Source organism: Varanus komodoensis, unplaced genomic scaffold (genome assembly GCF_004798865.1).
Source record: "Varanus komodoensis strain SLA01 unplaced genomic scaffold, ASM479886v1 scaffold36, whole genome shotgun sequence".
NCBI lineage: Eukaryota > Metazoa > Chordata > Lepidosauria > Squamata > Varanidae > Varanus > Varanus komodoensis.
Genome location: NW_025335873.1, coordinates 8340786 through 8361904, shown reverse-complemented (window position 1 = coordinate 8361904; position 21119 = coordinate 8340786). Strand labels below are relative to the sequence as shown.

The 21119-nt window shown below is 52.7% G+C and overlaps 2 protein-coding genes across 2 annotated transcripts; one reads left to right on the top strand and one right to left on the bottom strand.

Annotated features, from left to right (window-relative positions):
* Nucleotides 1–643: 643 nt before the first annotated feature.
* Nucleotides 644–3740, top strand: BBLN (bublin coiled coil protein). The gene is made up of 2 exons (XM_044439987.1): nt 644–1217; nt 1840–3740. The coding sequence occupies exons 1-2, from the start codon at nt 1133–1135 to the stop codon at nt 2034–2036; spliced, it is 282 nt and encodes a 93-aa protein (XP_044295922.1). The 5' UTR covers nt 644–1132; the 3' UTR covers nt 2037–3740.
* A 220-nt stretch (nt 3741–3960) lies between these two features.
* On the bottom strand, nt 3961–21038 carry CIZ1 (CDKN1A interacting zinc finger protein 1). Its single transcript, XM_044439986.1, has 15 exons — nt 21012–21038; nt 19085–19200; nt 17222–17391; nt 15941–16085; nt 14994–15048; nt 12924–13003; nt 12411–12490; nt 11287–11469; nt 10402–10532; nt 9642–9726; nt 8758–8871; nt 7571–7762; nt 7053–7122; nt 6141–6262; nt 3961–4643 (listed from the first exon to the last, which is right to left on the bottom strand). The coding sequence occupies exons 2-15, from the start codon at nt 19170–19172 to the stop codon at nt 4113–4115; spliced, it is 2046 nt and encodes a 681-aa protein (XP_044295921.1). The 5' UTR covers nt 19173–19200; nt 21012–21038; the 3' UTR covers nt 3961–4112.
* Between the last annotated feature and the right edge of the window lie 81 nt (nt 21039–21119).

Below are 21119 nucleotides of genomic sequence, written 5' to 3'. Positions count from 1 at the left end.
CGCGCAGGGGGCTGGTGGCCGGGCGTGCGCACAGCAGCCGCGGCGCTTCCCGGAGCGGCTCTGCTGCCCCGAGCCCGCCCGCGCGGAGCGGGGGCCGCGTCGCGTCGCCTCCACGCGCACAGCCCGGCGTGCCGGAGCCCGGCGGGGCGGCCCCGCATGAAAGAGGTGCAGCCGGGGCGCTTCGCACGTTGCGAGGGGAACGCCGAGGTGGCGAGGATTGCCTCCTGCGCTCTTTTCTGTTTTTTCCGGGGGGGGATCAAACTCATTGCATCTCACTGGCCCTTCCGGCGGGGAAGCTATGCGGACCCCCCTCGCGGTCAAGCCCCGTCGAAAGCAACGGGGGCGTTCGCTTGCGCGACCGCTCCCCTAAAAAACATGTTTCGCCCGTCCGCCTCTGCGCTCCGGTTCTCCATCTCTCCATAACCACAGCATTTACCCGCCGAGGGGGCGTGGCCTCCTCCTCCTCCCGTCGCGGCCGTCGCGCTGACCTTGCCCTGTCCCCGCTGCTCCTGCCTGCCGGGGCCGGGCGGGCTGCCGGGTGCCCCGCGCTGCGCCTGCGCAACTTTGTTTGGCAGGCTGCAGCCCGGCAGGCGGTGCGGTCGTGAGCAGCCGAAGCCGGGGAAGAGCCCTGCGGAGCCGCGTTAAGGGCCGGGACCCCGAAGGGCCGTTCGGAGGCCCCTGCTCACTCACGCCCGCACGCGCGGCTTTGGAGGAGGGGTCGGTCGCGCGTGTTGTAGCTGCGCGCTCGCGGCGGCCCTGTGGGCGAACTGCCCTGGACGGTGGTCTGTGGGGCGCCTGTCCCGTGGCCCCGATCCCCGGTCTTTCCGGCACCTGGCGAGGGGCCTGTCTTCACGAGTCGTCCGAAGGGGCAATCCTGTGCAGGAACAGAGATGCTGCCCTTTCCCCCGCCTCGTCGCGCATAGGATCGCGCCTCCGCGCCCCGAATTTTGACACGCCGTCCGGAGGCGCAACCTCCGCGCCCGCCCGCCCCCTTCTGCAGCGCCCGCTTCTGCAGCGCCCAGCCCCGTTTCCCGGCGCTCAGGACGTGGCCCCCGCGTCTCCGCTCCCCATCCGGGGCGGGGCGCCGCCGTCGCCTTCGATCGCCGTGCTCGGGGCTGGCGGCGGCCGGAGCATGTCGGGGCCCAACGGAGAGCCGCATCTGAGCCTGGCGAGGGCCGAGGAGGACGACGGCCAGGACGGCGGCTTCGGGGAGGCAGGTAACCTTGACGCCCCTTCCACAGGCCGCCCCCCCCCAGCAGAGATCGGGCGGGGCGATGCCTTCGGGTTCGCTGCTAGGGCTTGGGGGTCTCACGGTCTTGCGGACGCTTCCCGGAGACAGCGCGTCCCGTGTGGGCTGGTCCTCTTGCAGCCTGCCTTAATTTTAAAAATCTGTTTTTAAACACCGGATCCTATGCATGCTTGATGATGGCCAACACACTGCATTTGTAAGGCATCCTTCGTGCTGTGCGAGGGACCCACGGTGGCCTGAATAGTTCTCCATTTTTATCTTTACAACAACGCTGTGAGGTAGCTTAGACTGAGAGTCTGCAACTAGTTCAAAGAAACCCAGTGAGCTGTATGGGGTCCAGCGTTCTCTGGGTCCGTTATGGTTTGTATCTTGGCCAGAGACCTTTGCTCTCTCCATGCATCTGGCGAAGCAGGCAGTGCCTACAGCCACTTAGGCCCAAATGGAGGTGTTGGTCTTTGGGACACGTTGCTGTTTCGGTCCTCCGTCTGCATCCTCAGTGGATCTGTAGCTGGCTCGGATTCTGAATCTCAGTTCAGACCAATATTGTGGGCCGTTCCAACTCGTGTTCTTTTATTGCCATCCTCATCCAGAATATGCAGCCATCAATTCCATGTTGGACCAGATCAACTCCTGCTTGGATCACCTGGAGGAGAAAAATGACCACTTGCATGCCCGGCTGAAAGAACTGCTGGAATCGAACCGCCAGGCACGACTGGAGTTTCAGCAGGAGCTGACCGAAGGCGGGGAGGGCGACTCCAGCACACGGAGGCCCGGAGCAGACACTTAACCCGTTAGCTGGACCATTGCTGCTAGCAATGAGACCCCTTCACCCTCAGTTTCATGTGGAAACTTTCAATAGAAACGGTACCTTTGGTCTGGTCTGTGTGCGTGTTTTAAACACCTCTTCCTCATTCTCTTCTCCGGCGTGTGACTATGACTAATCCATTGTGTTTTAGGGAACCAGGGTGGTTTGAAGAATAGGGTAGGGGGTGGGAACGAGATAGGTGTAGGATGGTGAGAATGGCGATGCTTTGGCTTGGTGGGGTTGGGGTAAATTGCACAGCCACCCCCCTCCTGGGTGAATTGCTAGGAGGCTATTCATAAGAAAAATAAGGATTATTCCTTTTCTTACTTACGGATAAGCAGGTTCCTCCTTACCTGTTCAGTCAATTGCGATTGCATGATCAAAGCTGCCATCATCTGCCCATTTACCTGAGCATAAGTCAGGTTGAGTAGACACATACTGTATAGGAATGCACTGTAAATATGGGGGATTTTTGGTTTTCACAATTGTCCGCAGCTGCCTGTCTCCAAGATAGCTAAATGTGCAAAGGCAGAAGTTGGACAGGCAATTTGATCATGTTAAGAATTATTGCAGGGATATTTTTCCCTGGCATAAGTTCCGCCCTTGTAGGTACTGTTTTCTTTGGAATGGGGCCATTTCTTGTGGGAGATTTCCAGCTTCAGTACTGCCCCAAACAGTTTTGAAAGTTCAAGTGAATGATTTGTATAAAGTTATGAATCCCAGGACTTCCTCACGGTTTAACAGCAGTGAGCAAATTTCAAAGCTGTTGAGGGTTGCAGCATGGACATGCCTTGTCTCCTTTCGCTCTGATTAAAAATGCAGGAAGTTATATGTCTGCTAATTTTTGGAAGCGAGTATTTATTGTAAACCAACATCCTAACCTTTGATACTGGGAAATTAGAACGCAGCTGCATCTTCTCGGGGCCAGGAGCTTATGCGCAGAAACAGAGCCTGATGTGGAGTAGGCAAAACCACTCCTCTTTTTTCTTTTTAAATCAACTAGAAGGAAAAAGGAGCTACTGGAGAATAACTAGCAAACGCTTGCTTCCCTTTATGAAAAGACTCTGTGTCCACAAACTGGCCGTGCAGAAAAAACCATGGTTAAATCTCTGTTCTCAGTGCTTTTCACAGGTACTAACAGCATGAGCAGGTATCAGGTTTGGGGATACACCTTGGTGTTTTATTTTTAACTGGCCCTCCAGCTGCAGCCAGATGATAACTTGGAGGGCAAGGCAGTTACCTCTTGCACCCCACTGGCTCCATTAGCTGGGAAGGATGGGAGTTGTCAAGGAAAAATGGAGGGGACCAGGTTGGGGAAGGCTGGTCGTCTTTGACTTATATGAATCTACATTGAGCTGCCACAGGGGGAGGAAGATGGACAGCATAAGGGTGCAGTTCTTTGTATACAGATGTTCTACAGCTCCCAAGCTGCTAGTCCTGGTCCAACACATCTGGAAGGGGTCAGGCTAGGAAGAATTGCTCTGAGCATCCTGCTGGATCACAGCCTACCTTCTGTAGCAGGGCTTACTCCACAGTAAAGGCTGCAGTCATAATCACCTGTATAATGTGTTGGTGCCCCTTTCATCTCCTGCAGCTGTGCTAAGTAATTCTGGAAACATGGACAAGTGTTTGCTTTCACTTTAAGTAATCTTTTGATATTTGTGAATAAATGACGGACAATACTGAGCCTGGTCCCTGTTTGCTGTGTTCTGCCTTGCCTCTTCTCATGGGGCTTTTTTCTGTCAGGATAGGAAAACGGCCTGGCATGCCCCGGCGCAGCTGTCCAAAGTAGCCAAGGATTGCTCCAAAGTCAGAGCATCCTTTCTTGTCTTGCGGCATTTCAGAACGGCGTCTCCCTGTCACTTTCCAAACCCTGCAGGGTGATCCCATGCCAGACACACAGAAGTTGCTTTTTTTCTTTTAATTTAACAAAAACTCCAGTAAAACTATAGCATTCTTTTTGCCTAGAAGACGAAGGGGGTGGGTGAAGGGGTTTGGGTAGGATAAAACCTTTCCAGAGAAATCTATGTGAAGAGACCACTCTCCTGCCGAAGCCCCTTATCGGGCCCGTCGCCTCGCCGAACGCCTGCGGCCGGATGAGGATTCCCCTCTGGCTGGGGCGAGGGGCTCAGCTTCCTTCTCCTGGTCTTGGGTGCCTGGAGCTTCCTTTGCTCCTAATTCGGCTTCATCTGCCAAGATTCTCCTTGTAACGGCCTCGTGCTTAGTTTCCTCGCAGCGCTCTTGTTTTCCTGCACCAAGTCCCAGCACTTCCTCCGTCGGAGGGGCACCGTGGCCTTGCCCCGAGAAGCCGTCGCTAATCATCGAGAGGTGGCTCCCCTCGCCTCCCCCGGCCAGGGTTCTTTGCATGCCCCCCTGTGAACTCGCAGCCGAGCTGCTTCTCCTCACTGCAGGGGCAGCTGCTGGCTCAGCTTCCATGAATGCCAGGACGGCCTGTTCGGCGTTCGCCAGCTCCGTCTGATCCTCCATCTTAGCAGCAACGGGAGTTCGCTGGGCGTCTGGTCCTCCCTGCGTCCTCAGGGAGGGCTCTGCGAGTGTGGCTGCGGCCTGCATCCTCGTGGCTTTGTACCTCTGCAGACGGGGGAAGAGCACAAACCAGGGTTACCGAAAATTAGGCTGAGCGGGTCAGAGATGCCAGACCTTGCAGGAGTCTGGGACAAGCCTGCACAAAGGCTGTTACGAGCCCTGCCCCTTCCCCGGCCTCTTCCCCGGCCTCCCGTGTGTTTTGGACAACATGGTCAGAATAATCACAGGAATCGTAATCCGTTGCTTCTGGAAGGCATCACCTGGGGGAGGCGGGCCTACTTAGTTTCTTGAGGAGAACTGATGTTGCTGCCTCGAGGGACAGCTTATCGGTCTTAAAATGTACGGAAAAAGCAACCAAGAAAACATGTCGCACCTTTCAGAAGAGGTACTGGAGGGATTCTTTTTTCCACACAGCGGAAGAAAGCTAAGCCGCCCCAGTGGTAGGATAAGGCTTTTCCCCAAAATGTACTAGGCAGAATAGAGATTTTCTTTCGGCAATCCAAGATCTTTCTTTTATTTCTGACATACCAGGACCTGAGACCTTCCCCTTTTAAAGTCTGCTTTACAGCCAGAATGAGTATGTGCGCACCATGATGCCAATGTGGCATGACACCTCCTTTTCTTAAAGTAAGTTGTTAGTCCTTATGGATGCAAAGACCTCTCGGTGGGCAGTAATACCTTCTGAAACCTCAGTGCCTGAATAAGATTGCTAGTTCTCAGGGGCACTAGGTCCTGCAACTAGCAAAATCAGAATTAGGTGAGCCAGTAGATGCTGCAGGCAAAGTTATGCGTATTTCCCTTCATAGGGAAGAGAGCATCGAACGCCCTAGCCCCAAATTGCAAATTCAGTTAGAAGAAAGCACCAGCCTGCATTCCCCTGGGTGCTCTCAGCCCCTGCTTTCGGCCCGTGTTTACTTTTTCGAAAGAACAGGAGGGACCATTTGGTTTCAAAGCAAGATGAAACTGACGAAGATTGAGGCTGAGGAGATTACCCCCTGGAATAAGCAGTGCATGGTGCAGTTTTCTAATTGGTGCGAGTATACAGCCCAATTAGAAAAATGCAAAAATTGCCCGCATGGAGGGAAAGGAATCCCTGGTTAGAACTCGGTTCCCCCGTTTTGTCAGTCTGCACTGCAAGTGGCAGAGTGCACTCCATCACCGGAAGGCAAGCCAATCCCCGCTCAGCCACTGAAGACAAACCTACCTAACAGCTCTGCTGAAAGGATGAAATGGAGAGGGGCAAATGCATATTTTCTTGAGCTCTCTGGAGGACAGCGACTGTATAAACGTGATCTTTTTAAAAAGAAAGTTTTGTAGTACACAGGGAAGATGAATCTCTCTGAGAAAGGCGTTTAGGGTGCTTTGCTTTCAAGTGCAAGTGAAGAGGGAATGGCTAACGTTGATCTGCCCAAGATGCTGATCAACACACGCACAATGAGTTAAACGATGACAGAAGGGACGAAAATAAGAGAGTGTTGATAAAGAGGTCAGTGGAAGGAAGAGGGATTGCTGAGCGGGAGCACGATCGGCAGAAGGCTCTACCTGGACGTTTTCAAAATGCAGCAAGGACTTGCAGTGGGCGAGACGGCCAGCAGAGTCGCTATGGTAGAATTTGTGACACAACCTGCACAGGAACCCAGCCACGGGGACCAGAAAATCCGGGCCTGTGAAACGAGGGAGGGGAAGGGAAGTCACAGCTTGAATGGAACCAAAGCAATAAATGAATAAATACGAAAGTCTAGAAATCGTGAAAGCAAAACATAAATGTTACGTAAAATAGATGGCATGTAGAAAAAGGAGGTGGGAATTTGTGTTGAAAGGGACAGGTAATGAGCGAAGCACTGACAAACAGAAGGGCAGCTGGTTTTCCTTCCATCTAGTTGCATGGCTGACCTAACACCAACTGGAATGCAGAGAAAGGATTCAAGTGAAAGGAAATAAAATAGGAGAAGAGGAGAATTCGGAGGGTACGACGTCTAATGAAGACAAAGCCAAGCAGGAGACAGCTGAGGGAAAGACAGGCAGACAGACACGCAGCACGAAAATGGCACGGACATTGTTCCTTCTGCCTCCGGACAGAGAGGGGTAGGATGACAAGGGACGATGGACTGGGGTGGGAGGGGGAAAGAGAGAGAGAGAGAGAGTGGTCCTCACAGATCCCATAATGAAATCTGCCACTTTCATTATCCGCTTTTTAAAAAGGCGTTTAGGCAAAGTGAGGCATAAGCCTGGCTTGCACATCACACTACCATTGCAGTTGGGGGGTGCTGGGCTTTGTAGTCCCGCACATCTGAAGGACACCAAGTTGGGGAAGGTTGGTATAAAGGCTCATGGGACTATCAGGTTATCTTTTTTCAGGCGATGTCTACCGAGTGCGTTTGGAACTGGTGGTGCTACTGCGCTGCGAGATGACCCCTAGAAAGTGCGCACGCGCAGCCGGAATTCTCTGCGTACCGTAAACGGTGTCTGGACAGTATTCCTCATTCCCCTCTGCATCGTCCGATGAGGCTTCCTTCTGTCCAACCTGCCCAAGAACCAGGAGGAGGGGGAAAAGGTTAGCTTCCACTTTTCACCCCAGCTTAGGGGATGCTTGCAGCCAAGGCAAATGCTACTCTGCGTGGCAACAAAAGAAGGGCCGTGCGGTATCAGACCATGAGGCCCATCTGACATCCGGGGGACACGTCAGGGCCGGGGTGGAGACGTCCCCCCATCTCAAAGAGAACGAGCCAGACTGCTCTGTAGCCTGCTAAGCTTTAATGAAAAGATGGTGTCTCTACAGGCTCGTCGGAGTCTGCTGGAGTGACAAAGAGGGAGAGAACTCATAACAATACTGAGCCATACTGTTCAGGACAGCTGGGGAACATGGGAGACAAGGTGGTCTCCCATGGGCAATGCAGTGCCCAGAAATACACCTGGGGAATCACACAGTGCAGCCAGGTTTCCTCCACAGCAGCCTCTTTTGAAACACAAACCTGTTTCGGCAAAGGCTCTTCCATACACAGTTGCTCTCCCGTGGGGTCAGCATCCTCATCTCCAGCTTCCTCCTCCTCCTCTTCCTCCTCCTCTTCCTCCTCCTCCTCCTCTTCAAAACAGCCAACAGCATCGACCGTTATAAGCTCCTCGGAGTCCTCTGGCCGGCCCCGCTCCTTCTCACCTAACCGCACCTGGCCAGGTAGGAGAACAAAGAGAGCAACAAGAGCGAGACAGAGTAAGCCCGTTTGGAGATTCAGAGTCCAGCTTCTACACTTTTGGCATTTCTGGTGCAACGGGCGAGGGGGAATCATGTGCATTCTCACTCATGGCAAAGCACACAAGCTGACAAGTCCCACCACGGCTGCAAGACAGAGACCCCTCAGCCACTGCACCGGAATTGCAAATGCCCTGGGCACAGAACCACTCCACTCTTGGATTTCCCAACCTGGCCGGGCCTAGGAATGCTAGCTAGGAGACAACTAGAAGGAAAAACACACACGCATACTGCAACTAGAATACTTCACTTACCATAAAAGGCATCTGGACAGTATTCCTGATTCTGTCCAGCATCTCTTTCCTGTACAAACCAGGCTCCCAAGTACATATTCTGGAGGAAGGGCCTTCAGCACTCTGCCTGGCAACTGAGGTCATCTTTCTGGGGACCTAACTCCCAGCCTCTAGAAGTCAGGCAAGCGCCGGCACCCCCTGAAAACCTCTTTATTTCAGGAAGATTCCCTTCATTGACTGGTCACTGATATTCAGCTTTTACCAACACCCTCTTTTTAGTACGGTGTCATATTCTTTTTATCTTTTTATCGTTCGTTGCTCGGGAATGTACACAGATGTGTAGCAGGGTATGCATATTGCCAATAAACTTCCCAATCCTAATACCCATCGTCGTGAGGATCTGCAGCTGCGTCACCCTGGGAAGGGCCGCGGCTCAGTGGCAGAAGATGCTCCATCCAAGCAGAAGGTCCCATCCAATCCCAGGCAGGTCCAGGGAGGGCTGGGAAGACTCCTGCCTGAAAGCAGCCACAGGTCTGACTCTGTGCCCAAGGCAGCCTCCCGTGCAGCGCTGAGGGTCATGGAGGCAGCCCCAAGCCACCCTGCGCAGGCCCCCAATCTGCGCAGAAGCAGCCCTGGCACATCGCCTCTGCTCTCCCGCCGGAAGCACGCCCACCGTTACCTCTCTGGCTTTCTGCTTGTGCTCCAGGGACTTCATGTGCTCCACAAATTTGCGTGGGCTCTTGAAGTGACGGCTGCATACTGTGCAAAAGGGACGGAGAGAGCGCTTGGCGAGCTGGAACAGGCGGGGAGAGAAAGCCAGAGAGAAGGTTAGGGACCGGGCAGCCTTCAGTCAGGGCGAGCACATACACACCTGGGTGTGCTTGCTTTAGGCAAAAGCTCTCTTTCAAAACTCTGTTCTGCTACAACAGACAAGAAAGATCAGCTGTGAAGTTCCACATCTCGGCTCATCCACAAACATGCTGGGTGGCTTCCGCCTGCTCTCAATCCTAGCCTCCCAGCTGCAATATGCAGGAATACTGGCCTGCCTGGCAGGACCGTTTTGAGGACGCAACGCACCTGAAGCAATTTGAACACTTAGGTGAAAGAGCCACACACACACACGCTCTTCACAATCTTTTTAGCACCAGCCGGAGACTTGTATTTGTGAATACCTGAGTCTGTCCAATTTTTGTGAGGCTGCCTATCTCTCGCCATTATCTTACTCTCTGTCACTGCTACATATAGGTTGAATTTTTCGGTTTGCATCCCTGTGAAATTTTTATTCTGTGATTGTTGTGTTTTAAAATGGTTTATTATTTGTAAGCTGACCAGAGAAGACCTTTATGGGGTGGCACAGAAGTGCTGTTAGTGGAGTAAAATGCTGTTAGTTAATAAATCCAGTTTAAAAAAAAAAAACCAAGACCGAGAGCCTACTGTATTCTCTGTTCCTTTCCCCCCAAGATAAATGAAACCAGCTAGCACAGCCTTCCCCAGCCTGACACCCCTCAGAAGTGATTTGCATCCAGTCCTGCTCTGAAAAACTTAGAGGGAAGGGGAAATCACCTTATGTTCTTGCGTCCGGCGGTGTTTGATCACATCACCTGTAAAATTGGTCTGGCAGGTGTTGCACCACCGCGGCTGGCTCTCTCTGCAAGGGCGAGAAGACCCCTTTAAGAAAAACAGTGCCGACACAGAAGGTGACCCCGCTAGCTCTTTGGCAGCAGCTAAACCGTTTGCCACAAAGCGTCCTGGCAGGCGTCGCGTCATTCAGCTTTCCGTGTGTTGCATTGCCTGCCTCCCCGTTTCATTGCCTGCCTCCCCAAAGTCTTCAGACAAAATCTGCTGATCCAGACGCTGCAAGGGAGGCCTTCTGCTTTACAGCGTTTTCCTCCCCCGCCAGAGCCCCTCAAGTATTCTTACTGATCTCCTGACTTTTCTTCTCCTCTGACACTTCATTTAGGTATTTAGATCCTGCACTTCCAAGCTGAAAACCTTTACAAAGTGTCCTCCGGTATACTAAGCCAGTACAATGAACATGGATTGAAAAGCATGATTCCCTGACTGCCATCTAGTTCTGTGAATCAGGTTCCTCTTCCCCAGCTCTGCTGGTTTCTCTCCTCCAGGTACTGGATGGGATATAGCCCTGGAACCCACCTGGAAGGGGCTGAGACCACCTGGAAGTCTCCAACCCACGGCTTGAGAAATGCAGCTCTACCATGTGGCACTATTTGCTCTTAGATCGATGTGTGAGAGGGGTTGGGAGAAGGACACACAAGTACGGTTACAAACCTTGTTTCCCACAGAAGTTACCACCTGTACATACCCATCTACCTCTGCCAGGGGCTGCTTCTCCTTCACCACGGGCAGCAAAGAGACTAAGCAGATGTTACTCATGTGTTGGATCTCCTGGAGCCGCTGCTGGTGCTGAACACCTGTCATGTGGGCCTGGAAATTCTAGCACAGAGAGAGAGGATCCGTCAGCACTTAAATGTGGCAAACCTCTCCGTCTCCAAAGCTAAGTTACTGGGGTCCTCGGATAGCGAGTCCCTGTTGCTTCCACAAAGGGGTATGGCCAGACAGGAGACCACCCAGAGCAGAGTCTTCAGAGTGGTGGGTCCGTTTCCGTGGGACTCCTTGCCCTGGAGGTCAGGCACACACCAACTGTGTGTTGTTTTCAGCACCCCTTTATTTCACAGAGCGCTCCTTGACTGACCAGCCCCACTTTTATCAATATCCTGTTTTTAACATACCGTTTCATTCTTTTCTCTGTTCACTGCTCTGAAATCTCCCCAGCAAAACATGGAGCAGTATATACATTTTGTAAATAAGGAAATAATCTCAGGTTGGCTGCCCCAAAAGTGATGAAAAAGTCTGTCCTGAAAGAGTGACCTGGAATCACTGAGAAAAGTATCTGGAGAGCAACATTCCCTGCGTGCAAATAATGCGGAATTAGCTCTGCACAATTCCGCAGAGCCCCTCGGAATGCCTCCCTGAGCTAAAACCAAACACGGCCCTGACGGAAAAAGGCAGGCGAGCTTTTCAGACATGCATCCCCACCTCTGCGGCCTGCCATGGCCCTGAGCTAGGAAGGAGATGCCCCTGGCCAAGTTATCCAACAGCCTTGTTTGCAAGCATGGTTCACAGCAAACGAGCAAAGGCGTCGTCAGGGTGGGAGGGCCCCCAGGTCCCAGCTTGGCACCCCCATTACCTGCTGGTTGCAGCAGTCGGTCTTGCAGATGTAGCAGTAGAACTTCAGGGCGGACTCGGGGCTGGGTTCGGGGGCGCCCACCTCAGAGGCCCAGTGGGCCGGCTTCAGGGCCGTGGTGCTAATCGCGCGGCTCTCGCTGCTCTGCTGAATCGTAACCTTCAAGGACCCGGCAGTGCTGACCACCTGGGAGGTCGGGAGGCGGGCCGAAGACCGTCAGGAGCGGTGGGCTAGTGATCAAACGCACGCTCACCCCCCCACCCCCCACCCCGGTGCCAGAGAAAAGGAAAAGCCATGTGACGGAGGCCGGGTTCCCCCTCTTCAACAGCGCTTGCAAGAGACACTGGAGGGGGGGGGCGGAATGTGTCCACCGAGGGCAGAAGTGACAGGATGGGCTGCAGGATTCTCATAACCATCTGCATGAATAAAAGCACGGTGGGGCTGCCCTCCCCATGGGGCTGCCTAATCCAGAGGAGGGCGGGAGGGCGGCAAATGGGGGGAAAACTTCCCAGCCACCTGTTCCTACAGGATTTGGGGTGGGGCAGCCACAGCGCACGAATGATCAGCAGGAATAGTCTGCAGAAGAAACATGTCCAGGAACGTGAGGGCCCACTGGCTGGGGAGGCCGAGCAGTGGCAAAGGGAGGGCACGGGCATGGGGGGCACAGCATTGTGTGTGTGTGTGGGGGGGCAGCATTTACCCATCAACAAACTCTGTCTGCTTTCTTTAAAGAAGCAATTTTTTACAAGAGTGCCTTGCTGCATCCTGCCATTCCAGTTTCCTTTTGGGCTTGACCCCAGGACGTGGGACAAAGGAGAAGAACAAAAGAATGGCACAAAGGAGGGGAAGAATAAAGGAGCTGAACCTGCTGCAAGGACACCTCAAGAAAGCAGGAAGGGCCGTGCTGGATGCAGCCGGACGCCCGAGAGCTCTGCTTCGATGCTCCAGTGGGAAGCCCACAGGCAGGGCGTGGGGGCAAAGGCACCCTCCCTCCCACGCACGTTCCCCAGCCACTGGGGTACCTAGGCCTCTGACACCAGAGGCAGAGCAGAGCCCCGGGAACTAGCAGCCCTGCGCCCCCTTTGCCTCCCTGAATGTGCCCAAGGTCTGAAAAGCAGCTTGCCTACCTCTGATGTGTTCAGGTCCTCGGCGAAGCCCTTCTCCTTGCAAACCTCTGCGGCCAAGTTCTCCTTCTCACTGTCGGCCTCTGGGGAAGAAAAGGAGGGAGAGACAAGCGAGGGCAAAAGGATGTTCGCTGGTTGGAAAAAATACACCCAAATGGATTGCTACAGAATCAGTTCTTTTATCTACCTAGCCCTGGACTGTCAACACAGACTGGCAGCTGCAGCTAACCAGGGTTTCAGGCAAACATTTCCCAGCCCTTCCTGGGGCCAAATCTGGGAGCTTGTGCAGGAAAAGCAGGGCCCCACTATGGCACTTTGCCTGCCGATCGGGGCAGGTGGGCGTAGTCATCTCAAACAACCGGAAGGCATCAGGTTTCATCTTCCCCTGGTTTATCCCATAACTTAACAATGGCCTGAAAAGGCCCGTCATTTTGGCCTTTAGCCAGCAGCCTTAGCCTTATTACCCTTTATCAAGGTTGCCCGGCTCAGCTCATTCCAGCAGCAGGGGGCTCTTACCTTCCAGGTGGGATCTGGTGTCTGACTCCTCGGCTCGTAGGAGACATGCCATTTCCTCAGGGACTGGCTCTTCAACATTGCTAGCGGGATGCAGTGGAGTGGGCCGGGGAGAGAGAGACATTATGAGAACATCAACCAGGCCAGGAATCGAGCGGCTCCAGGCCAGAGGCTCGGACTGGGCAACCAGCGAACACAAAACCCTCCCAAATGAGCATGGTGACACCTCTTAGATGGAACGCCACTCGTGGTCTCTTTCCAGTGCCAGACAATGGCATTATTGTTATTGCTGTTGTTAACTACTTCTTTATAGCAGCTGCAATCCAGGCTTTCTAGGAAGTTACAAAAACTGGCTTGCATTGCCAATTTTTATTGGTTCCCCTGGTTTCTGATGGTGGTTCTTCGGTTTGTCGTTAACAGTGTATTACAATCCTCCCCCACACCTGCTGTTTTTCAATAAAATATGAACAATAAACCCTTTCCCCATTTTGCCTTCCACCATAGACCCATTCCCTCTACTTCAGTAAAACCATTCAGCGAAAAAGGGATCCACGATTGGATGAAAAGAACAAAATACAACGCAAGAGTTGTGCCACATGTGTCTGCTTGCTTGCCTGGGTTTTGCGGTGGAACATATTAACCTGAGTAGAATTTAAGGAAATGTCCATGCGTTCACTGGAATGCATTTTCTTTCTGTAATTTGGTGCAATATATCTTTTCATGGGTAGTCAAAGCCGAGAGATTTTACTTGATTGTGAATATCTTTTATTTGCTTTCCTCTGTTGTAGGATAATGCTCTTAGCTGTTAAGAGGGGCTTTCCTATACCATCAGCATCTGCCAGGTCTCATTTGCCTGGAAGGCATCTGTTACTGTTTGGAGACTCTTGTGAATTTGCTCTTGGACTTTTCAAAACGGGAAGCCAGTCTGGAAGCACTTTCGAACAAAGACAAGCAATTCCAGAGGGGCAGCAAAATATTATGAGTACCATTATTTAGAGTATGGCAATATGGAAGGCATTCTGCATTCTAGGTGACATGGAGAATCTGCATAGGTAAAGGAGGGCTCTCCTTCACAATGCCAGCCCTCTACAAGCCAAGAACAATGGATATCACCCCAGAAGAGCACCGGGCGCTTCCTACAGGTGCCTGATTCCGGTTCCAAAGGCCTTCCGGGATCCTGGCAAAGGCATCAGACAAAAAAAAAAAAAGAAAGAAAGAGGAGGGGCGGAAGGAAGGTTTTAACGAAAGAGGTTCTGAAGCTGTTTGCGATGGAGAAGAGCAGAGGAAAAGCCGGGAGGACAAACTGGAAGGAGTACAGACTTCTGGACCACTGAGGGGAGGGTGGGGAGAGGAGAGGTGGGAGAGAGGGGGAGGGGTGGGGAGAGGTGGTACACAGGGGAGAGGTGGTCTCGGGCAGGGTTCTTCAAAGGCCAGAAAGCACGTCTTGGGGACACTGAAAATACCAGCCTGCTGAATGGTGGCCGTTCAAGGGAAAAAAGAATCAGACTCAACATCAGAGATGCTTTGGGCAGTGGATTTAAACATCGGATATAAGTCATGTGGGGTGGGGGGAAAGAGGCCGTGTGGCATAGTGATTAGAAGGCCAGCCTGGGGACCCGGAGATCTGGATGCTAGTCCCCATCTGCCCATGAAGCTTGCTGTGAGACTCTGGACCACTCACTCGCTCACTCTCAGCCTGGCCTACCTCACAGTGTTGTTGTACTAAGGATACAGTGCAATAGAAGATGTCTGTGGAACTTTTGGGTTCCTCACAAGAGGAAAGAAGGCAGGATATAAATGCAATGAAAGAACTATGTCAAATCTTTAAATATAATTGTTTAGCTTGGGAGTTGGACTGGAGGCTGTAAATACTGTCTAGGCTAGTTATTTTATCCTGCTGGCTTTTTATCATCAGCTTTTTTTTTTAACCATGTTTTTTTCCTTTCAATGAATTTCCTGGCTGCAAGTTGCCCCAGGTAGTACAGCTGCCCTAAAAGGTAGTCCAGGAATACTTCGAACAAGTAAATATCAGATGAAGTTGCTGGCGGTTATGAGGGCGAAGATTTGTGTTACCTTCTTAGCCGCTTGGCGAGAGGTTGGGCCTCTGGAGAGGATTCTCCCGGTCTCTCTGTGGACCCAGAAAAAGGTGTTAATGCTGCGGAAGAGCCGGGAGCCTGCTCACTCGGCCTTCCCCAGTCTGCTGTTGCTGGATCTCAGATCCCATGATCCTCAAGCACAGGCCTCGCTGGCTGAGGCTGCTGGGAGCCGTAGCCCAAAACATCTGGAGGGAACCACACTAAGGAAGGTGAGCCCAGCTCAGCTGGGCAAGGGGGCATCTCTCTGGAGGCGTGAACCCCCCACTCCTCCTCCCGGCTTATTCCACTGTGCCTCGCAGTCAGGTCAGCGACAAACACAACTGCCTAGCCAATCTTTCCGAAATGTACTGGCGGCATGTCCTTTTTCTGTCCTGCTTGCTAGGATCTCTGGTCAGCCAGGCGAGGCAAACTGCAGAACCCCACTGACGGGAGGGTCGGGAGGGGCAAGACTGGCACAGCGGTAGCGCACCCGTCCTGCATTCAGACGGGCGAGTGGCTAGGTGGTCATCTGCGTCGGAGGAACGCAGGACTGGAATAAGGATCTCTGGGCACTGTTAGTGCATCACCAGGATTTTAACAGACTCTCTGCAGAGATGGGAAGAGACCATCTTCCCCAACTCCCATTGATGGGAGTTGTCATTCAGCACATCTGGAAGGCACTGGTTTGGAGTATGACTGGAGAGGATCAACTGCTCCAGATGGAGAGCACGCAAGAGATTCGCGAAGGGAGAGAAAACAGGAAGAGAATGCCAGAGGGGGCAACCTGGTTTGGGGGCCCTCACATGCCCCCGGGTGGTTGATAAGCCTCCTCTGTAAAGATCGCCTTGCCAATCAAGCTCTCTCCTGCACACAGAGCACCACATGTTCTCTAGGGATGATTTCCCCACTCTGGGCCTGCTGGAAAGGGCTCAGGTGTTCCCCTACCTGATGGAGAAGAACCAGGCTGTGTGGTCTCTGCTTGAGTGGCAAACCCCTCCAGCCCAGGCCTGCTCTCATCCGCTCCGTGGACCTGAGAGGACGATGATGCAGAATCCGCCTCTCGCTTCCTCTCAGGCGCCCTCAGGAAGTCCTGCAGTTGAGAGTGAAGGAGAGAGAATGCCCCACACTTTCCTTCCTGGGGACTAGACCCAGCCAGCCTCGCCACTGCAAGGTCGGACGATGGCTGCTGGAAGCGGAGCGCTGCAGAAGGCCTTCCAGGCGCGGCTTCAGCCAGAGCCTTGAGAGATGAGCAAAGACACCTATTTAACAAAGCCTTTGACGGCTCTGAAATTGATGGATATTTTTCCACTTGTATCTGTGATCGTTCTGCTGCTCCTCCTGCTGCATTTTGACTGGAACAGACATTTTCCATTTCATACCGTGAGGGTTTGTAAGAGGCTTCTGCTTTTTAAGCACACATTTTAAAATTCTAATTGATTTGTTAAATTTATGGTTCATAATACAACAGAAAGAATCCAAATCAAACGTATATATTACTTATCATGGATGCCAATATTTCCCTCTCCACACATTACATTGTGCCTAAGAGTGGTCTCTTCAGGCTTGCACTCCACTATTCCAAAATGATATGAAAAGATGCCATTTTCCTATGCATTTATTCTTCTGTAAGAAAGCTGTATGCAAGACACCTCTGACGGTAATTTAATGAGAAACTTGTACACGGAGCCGGTAGGATAAATACGTTGCATGCACGTAATGCAAGTGCAGCCTTATGGCCCCCATTTACGGAGTCCAGCTCCATCCTCATCTATGACACCGGCTGCTTCTCTGGGATTGCAAAAGCAACCTTGGAGAAGGCACTCAGGGGTGTTCTGGGGACTGGGAGGAGACCAGGTTACCTGGGCCCACTCTGCACTGCAGCAGTTAGACAGTGTCTGCAGGTCAGGGGGCTGTGGGTCAGGACCGGTGCCTCTGTGCCCCTCCCACTCTGCACAGGGCATCCATAATCTCCAGGAGGTCACGGGCAAATCCACAGGAGTGCACCCTCAGGAGCTAAAGAAAGACAGTTGACCAGGCCCAGCTTGGCCCATGGCAAAGGCCGTGGGACATCAAATGCCCAAGAAGGGAGTAGACATGCAGCCAGGATGCAGGATGGGAGACCTCCACATTTAGCTGAAAGTTACACTGGTCGCCTCAGCTGAACGACCAAGACTGTGGAAGCCACCGACCAACTTTCCTAGGAAGGGCAGGAGGCCATGAACTCACCTTGCGAAAGGTCCGGTTCTGCCGCTGAAATGGGAGAGCCGGGAAAGCCAAGCGGGCAGGCTTTAAGGAGACCCCAACGGGAGGGGGACCCAAGAGGGAATGCCTCGTAGCCTGTGGGAAGAACTGCTGCAGAAGCGGGGCGGCTGCCATGTTAAAGCCTCTCAAGCTGCCTGGAGAGAGAGGAGGAGGAGAGAGGCATTATTACACGAGTCCCACCAGTAGCGCAAGCAGGCAAGAGACTCCAGCCGATTTTTGCAGCCGAGCTGAGGGTCGGCTGCCAAGAAAGGCACACGTGTGGGGCTCCCTCCTGCATTCACATGCTGCAATTCCTGACCCTGCAAAACTCCTGGCACACAGTTAACCAACAGGGCAAACTGAAATCTGCCTCCAAACCACAGCCATCGCTTCTGATTTCACTGCAGAAGAAAGCGACGGCTTGAGGAAACCGTGGCTTTCGACACGGTTCAGGTTTCACGGGAAAACCTTCCTTACTGCAGATCAAAAAGCACAGGAGGAAATCAGACGAGACTGCCCAGCTGAAGCGAGTGAGGGGTTCCAAGAAGCCAAGCAGGTCTTCTGAGAACTGAGCCAGCGAGTGGGGTGCCGTGAGGGAACTATGTGTGAGGTTTCTGAGTCTTGGGGGGAGGATCCCGCAGGGGTTCAGGAAGAAAAGGAACTTTTTCAGTGTGCTGTGCTCCCCGCAGTGAGAGGACCACAAGAGTTTGCCATCCTGGACGGGACGCAAGCCCTCGCTGCAACTGTGGACTGTCAGTTGAGGTGTGTGGTCACCTCGCTTGGAATTATCCCTCCATGTTAGAGACAGGAGTGCATGTGAGGGAATCATGCAGGCACGCCTTGCTTGTTTCCGCTGCTGAAGCCGCAAGGTTGCAACACCTGCTGAATTATTCACTCCAATGTTTCTCAGATACCAAAGTATCCAGGCATCAAGTATTCCAAAAGGTAACACAAGCCCTTCAGCTGACCAGGGCGTTTCAAAGAATGGCCATGCTCGGGCCCCACTTTATTACAGGTAACATGATTATCAATTGCATAACATCCAGACAGCCACCCCTGAAAGAGAAAAAGGCTGCTGCTAAACAGAACGCAGCTGCATAACTAAAACCCAATGCACTGAGTGCAAAAAAGTCACCCTCTTCTCTGTGCAAAGGCAATTAATCATTGCATTGTTGTATTTGCATCCCTTTTTTTCATTCTGGGAAGGAAGCCGAGATGGATTAAATAGTCCTCCTTCTACCCACTGTATATTTGCGACAAGCCTGTGAGGTAGGTAGGCTGAGAGCCAGTGACTGGCCCAAAGTCACCCAGAGGACGTCATGGCCAAGCGGGGACTAGAACCTGCACCTCCTGAGTCCTGTGCAGCCCTCAAAACATTACATCAAACCACTGGATGAATTGTTCTGCCTGCCTGTCAGAAGTATAGGAACAAACTTAATAATTTTGTATTTAATGGTAATTTATTATGTACTATTGTATTTCAATGTATTTTATCATGTTGTAAGCCGCCCCGAGGTTTCGGCAAGGGGCGGCATAGAAATGTTATAATAATAATAATAATAATAATAATAATAATAATAATAATAATAATAGCAAGAATATTATATGCCACCATGAATTCCATTAGTAAAGTGAGATTATAAGATTTTAAATTATTGTTTGAAAATGCCTTGAGAGTATTTTTTTGAAAACTCCGAAGAAACATGGAAATATTGTAAACAGATTTCCATGGGTAGCCCAAGCCAAACCCAGCACCCAACACACAACCTCTATGGCATCCAAGCGGATGGGTTTTGGTCCAGAGCCAAAGAAGAGAGAGGAAGACTCAAGGCCGTGCGTCAGCCGTACCTTGCATCTGCTGCATGAGGAAGGCCCGCTGAAGCATGGGGTTGGCACTGAGGAGCGATGCTTGGCCCGTCGCCCGCAGATTCAGCATCTGTTGCGGCTGGGATGGCGCCACACCCCTGGGAAGAGAGCAGGAGACGTGGGGTGAGGACAAGCAGGCGATGCCCAGGAAACGTTCGCCCCAAGGGCAAGAGGAAGAGCTTGCAAGCAGCACCAAAGGTGGGGTGGAGAACGTGCAGGAGGTCCACCTGGGCTCAGCCAAGCGCTCTGCAAAAAAGCTTGGCCCAGCCCAGAAAAGCAGGGGTCCTCATGACAGTTCTGTCATCAGTGGACACCGCCACCACCAGGGCCGGTCCTACCATGAGGCAGGGCGAAGCAGCTGCCCACTTCATCTGTGGTGCCCTCCTTCATGACTTTTTCTAACTTGACAACCCCAGCTGTTGTCACCTTTCCTCCCGGGGGAACAGTTCCAGCCCCCTGATCATGTGAGTTACCCTTTCCTCACTTTTCCCAACATTGCAATATCTTTTTCTAGGTGCAGTGACCACAGCGGTGCACAATATGCTACAGTTACGGTGTGACTGCCTGTAAAATATTGTGTAATGCTCTGGCCACTGCACTCAGAAAAGGATATTGCAGTCTAGTCTGGGCAGTCTAACCTTGGCAGTTTTATTTTCAATTGTTTTCCTAAGTATGTCTAACAGGGAGTTTGCCTTTTTCACAGCAGCTACTTTAAGGTCAACATTTTCATCATGTTATTCATCACACCAAGAACTATTTCTTAGTCATTCACCCCTAACTCAGATCCCACCAATTTATACTTGAATTTGGGGCGTTATTTTGCCCCAACATGCATCGCTTTACACCTGCTACCACTAACAGCATTTGCCATTTTGATAGTTGTCCTACCAGTTCAGAGAGATCCTTTTGGAACTCATCACAAGCCTTTCTGTTTATGTTATTTTTCGCATTGTGCTATATTGCGCAGTAATGAACATTAGGCTCCTGGAATAGACCTATTTAAATGAATGCGACTTCAGTGCGGTTGCAACTAGGGTAAAAAAATTTTGAAATGCAATTAATAATCATACTCAGAAAACTTGTTCTATCAACAGATCTACTCTAAGTAGGAGTAACACTGGATATGCCCCTGTTTCATAGTATTATAGCAAGTCTGTAGATTCCTGGGCTGCCCTTGATGGGGCAGCTTTCCAACAGGGGAGGGGGCAGACCAAGCACAGCTTCCAATTGCACAGAAATACAGTGTAGCAACCCACCCCCCACCCCCACATCCAGAGGTGATGTTTAGGGGGCAACCCACTGGGTCTGGAACCCCAAATCTTTCCTCTGCAGCCCAGCAGGCTCTCCAGGCAGGGGCACTTGCTGAAACAAAGGCACAGGGTTGGCATTGGCGAACCCCCGCCCCTGCATCGGATCTCCCTGGATCCGCTGGATCTGGCCCACGTGGGCTTCCGCACGTGCCGCGCCAAGCCTCGACCCTTTCTGCCCGCAGCTTTTTCCCTGAAACCCGTTGCCCTTCGCTCCTGCTCCCACTAACAGGGGAGCCCTGAGCAAACGGGGCCAGTCTTCTGAGCATACTAAAACAGCCTATGCAAATACGTCGCGGCGGCGGTGGGTGTCTCCTCGCTGATCTGGGCGGCCGAGCCCCGGATCGTGGGGGCCGCGGGCGCCGCGCCTGCCCCGTCCCCGCCGCGCAAGCGCCTCCCGGCATCTCCCTCCTGGAAAACCCCGAGCGCGGCCACGCTGCTCTGCTCTGCTCGGCGGCTCAGCGACGCCCGCGCTGCCATCTTGCGCGGCCGGGCCCACGCCGCGGGAGCCGCGCGGCCGTGGCGGGGCGAGCCCTTCCGGCTGCCCGCGCCCAGCGAGCGCGGCAGGCCCGCCATCCCCGGCCTCCAGTAGGCGCGCTTACCGGCTCGGCGGCGGCGGCGGCTGCAGCAGGTGCTGGAGCTGCAGCAGCTGCTGCTGGAGCTGCTGCTGCTGGGGGAACATGGCCGGGGCAGCCCGGGCGGCGGCGCGC

Coding starts and splice junctions, on each gene's coding strand:
- BBLN (XM_044439987.1), top strand. CDS start 1,133: ATGTCGGGGCCCAACGGAGAGCCGCATCTGAGCCTGGCGAGGGCCGAG. Junction 1,218..1,839: donor CGGCGGCTTCGGGGAGGCAG/GTAACCTTGACG, acceptor ATCCTCATCCAG/AATATGCAGCCATCAATTCC.
- CIZ1 (XM_044439986.1), bottom strand. CDS start 19,172: ATGCTGAATCTGCGGGCGACGGGCCAAGCATCGCTCCTCAGTGCCAAC. Junction 15,049..15,940: donor GCCTGGTTCTTCTCCATCAG/GTAGGGGAACAC, acceptor CTGGGTCCACAG/AGAGACCGGGAGAATCCTCT. Junction 13,004..14,993: donor CTCGCCAAGCGGCTAAGAAG/GTAACACAAATC, acceptor GCATCCCGCTAG/CAATGTTGAAGAGCCAGTCC.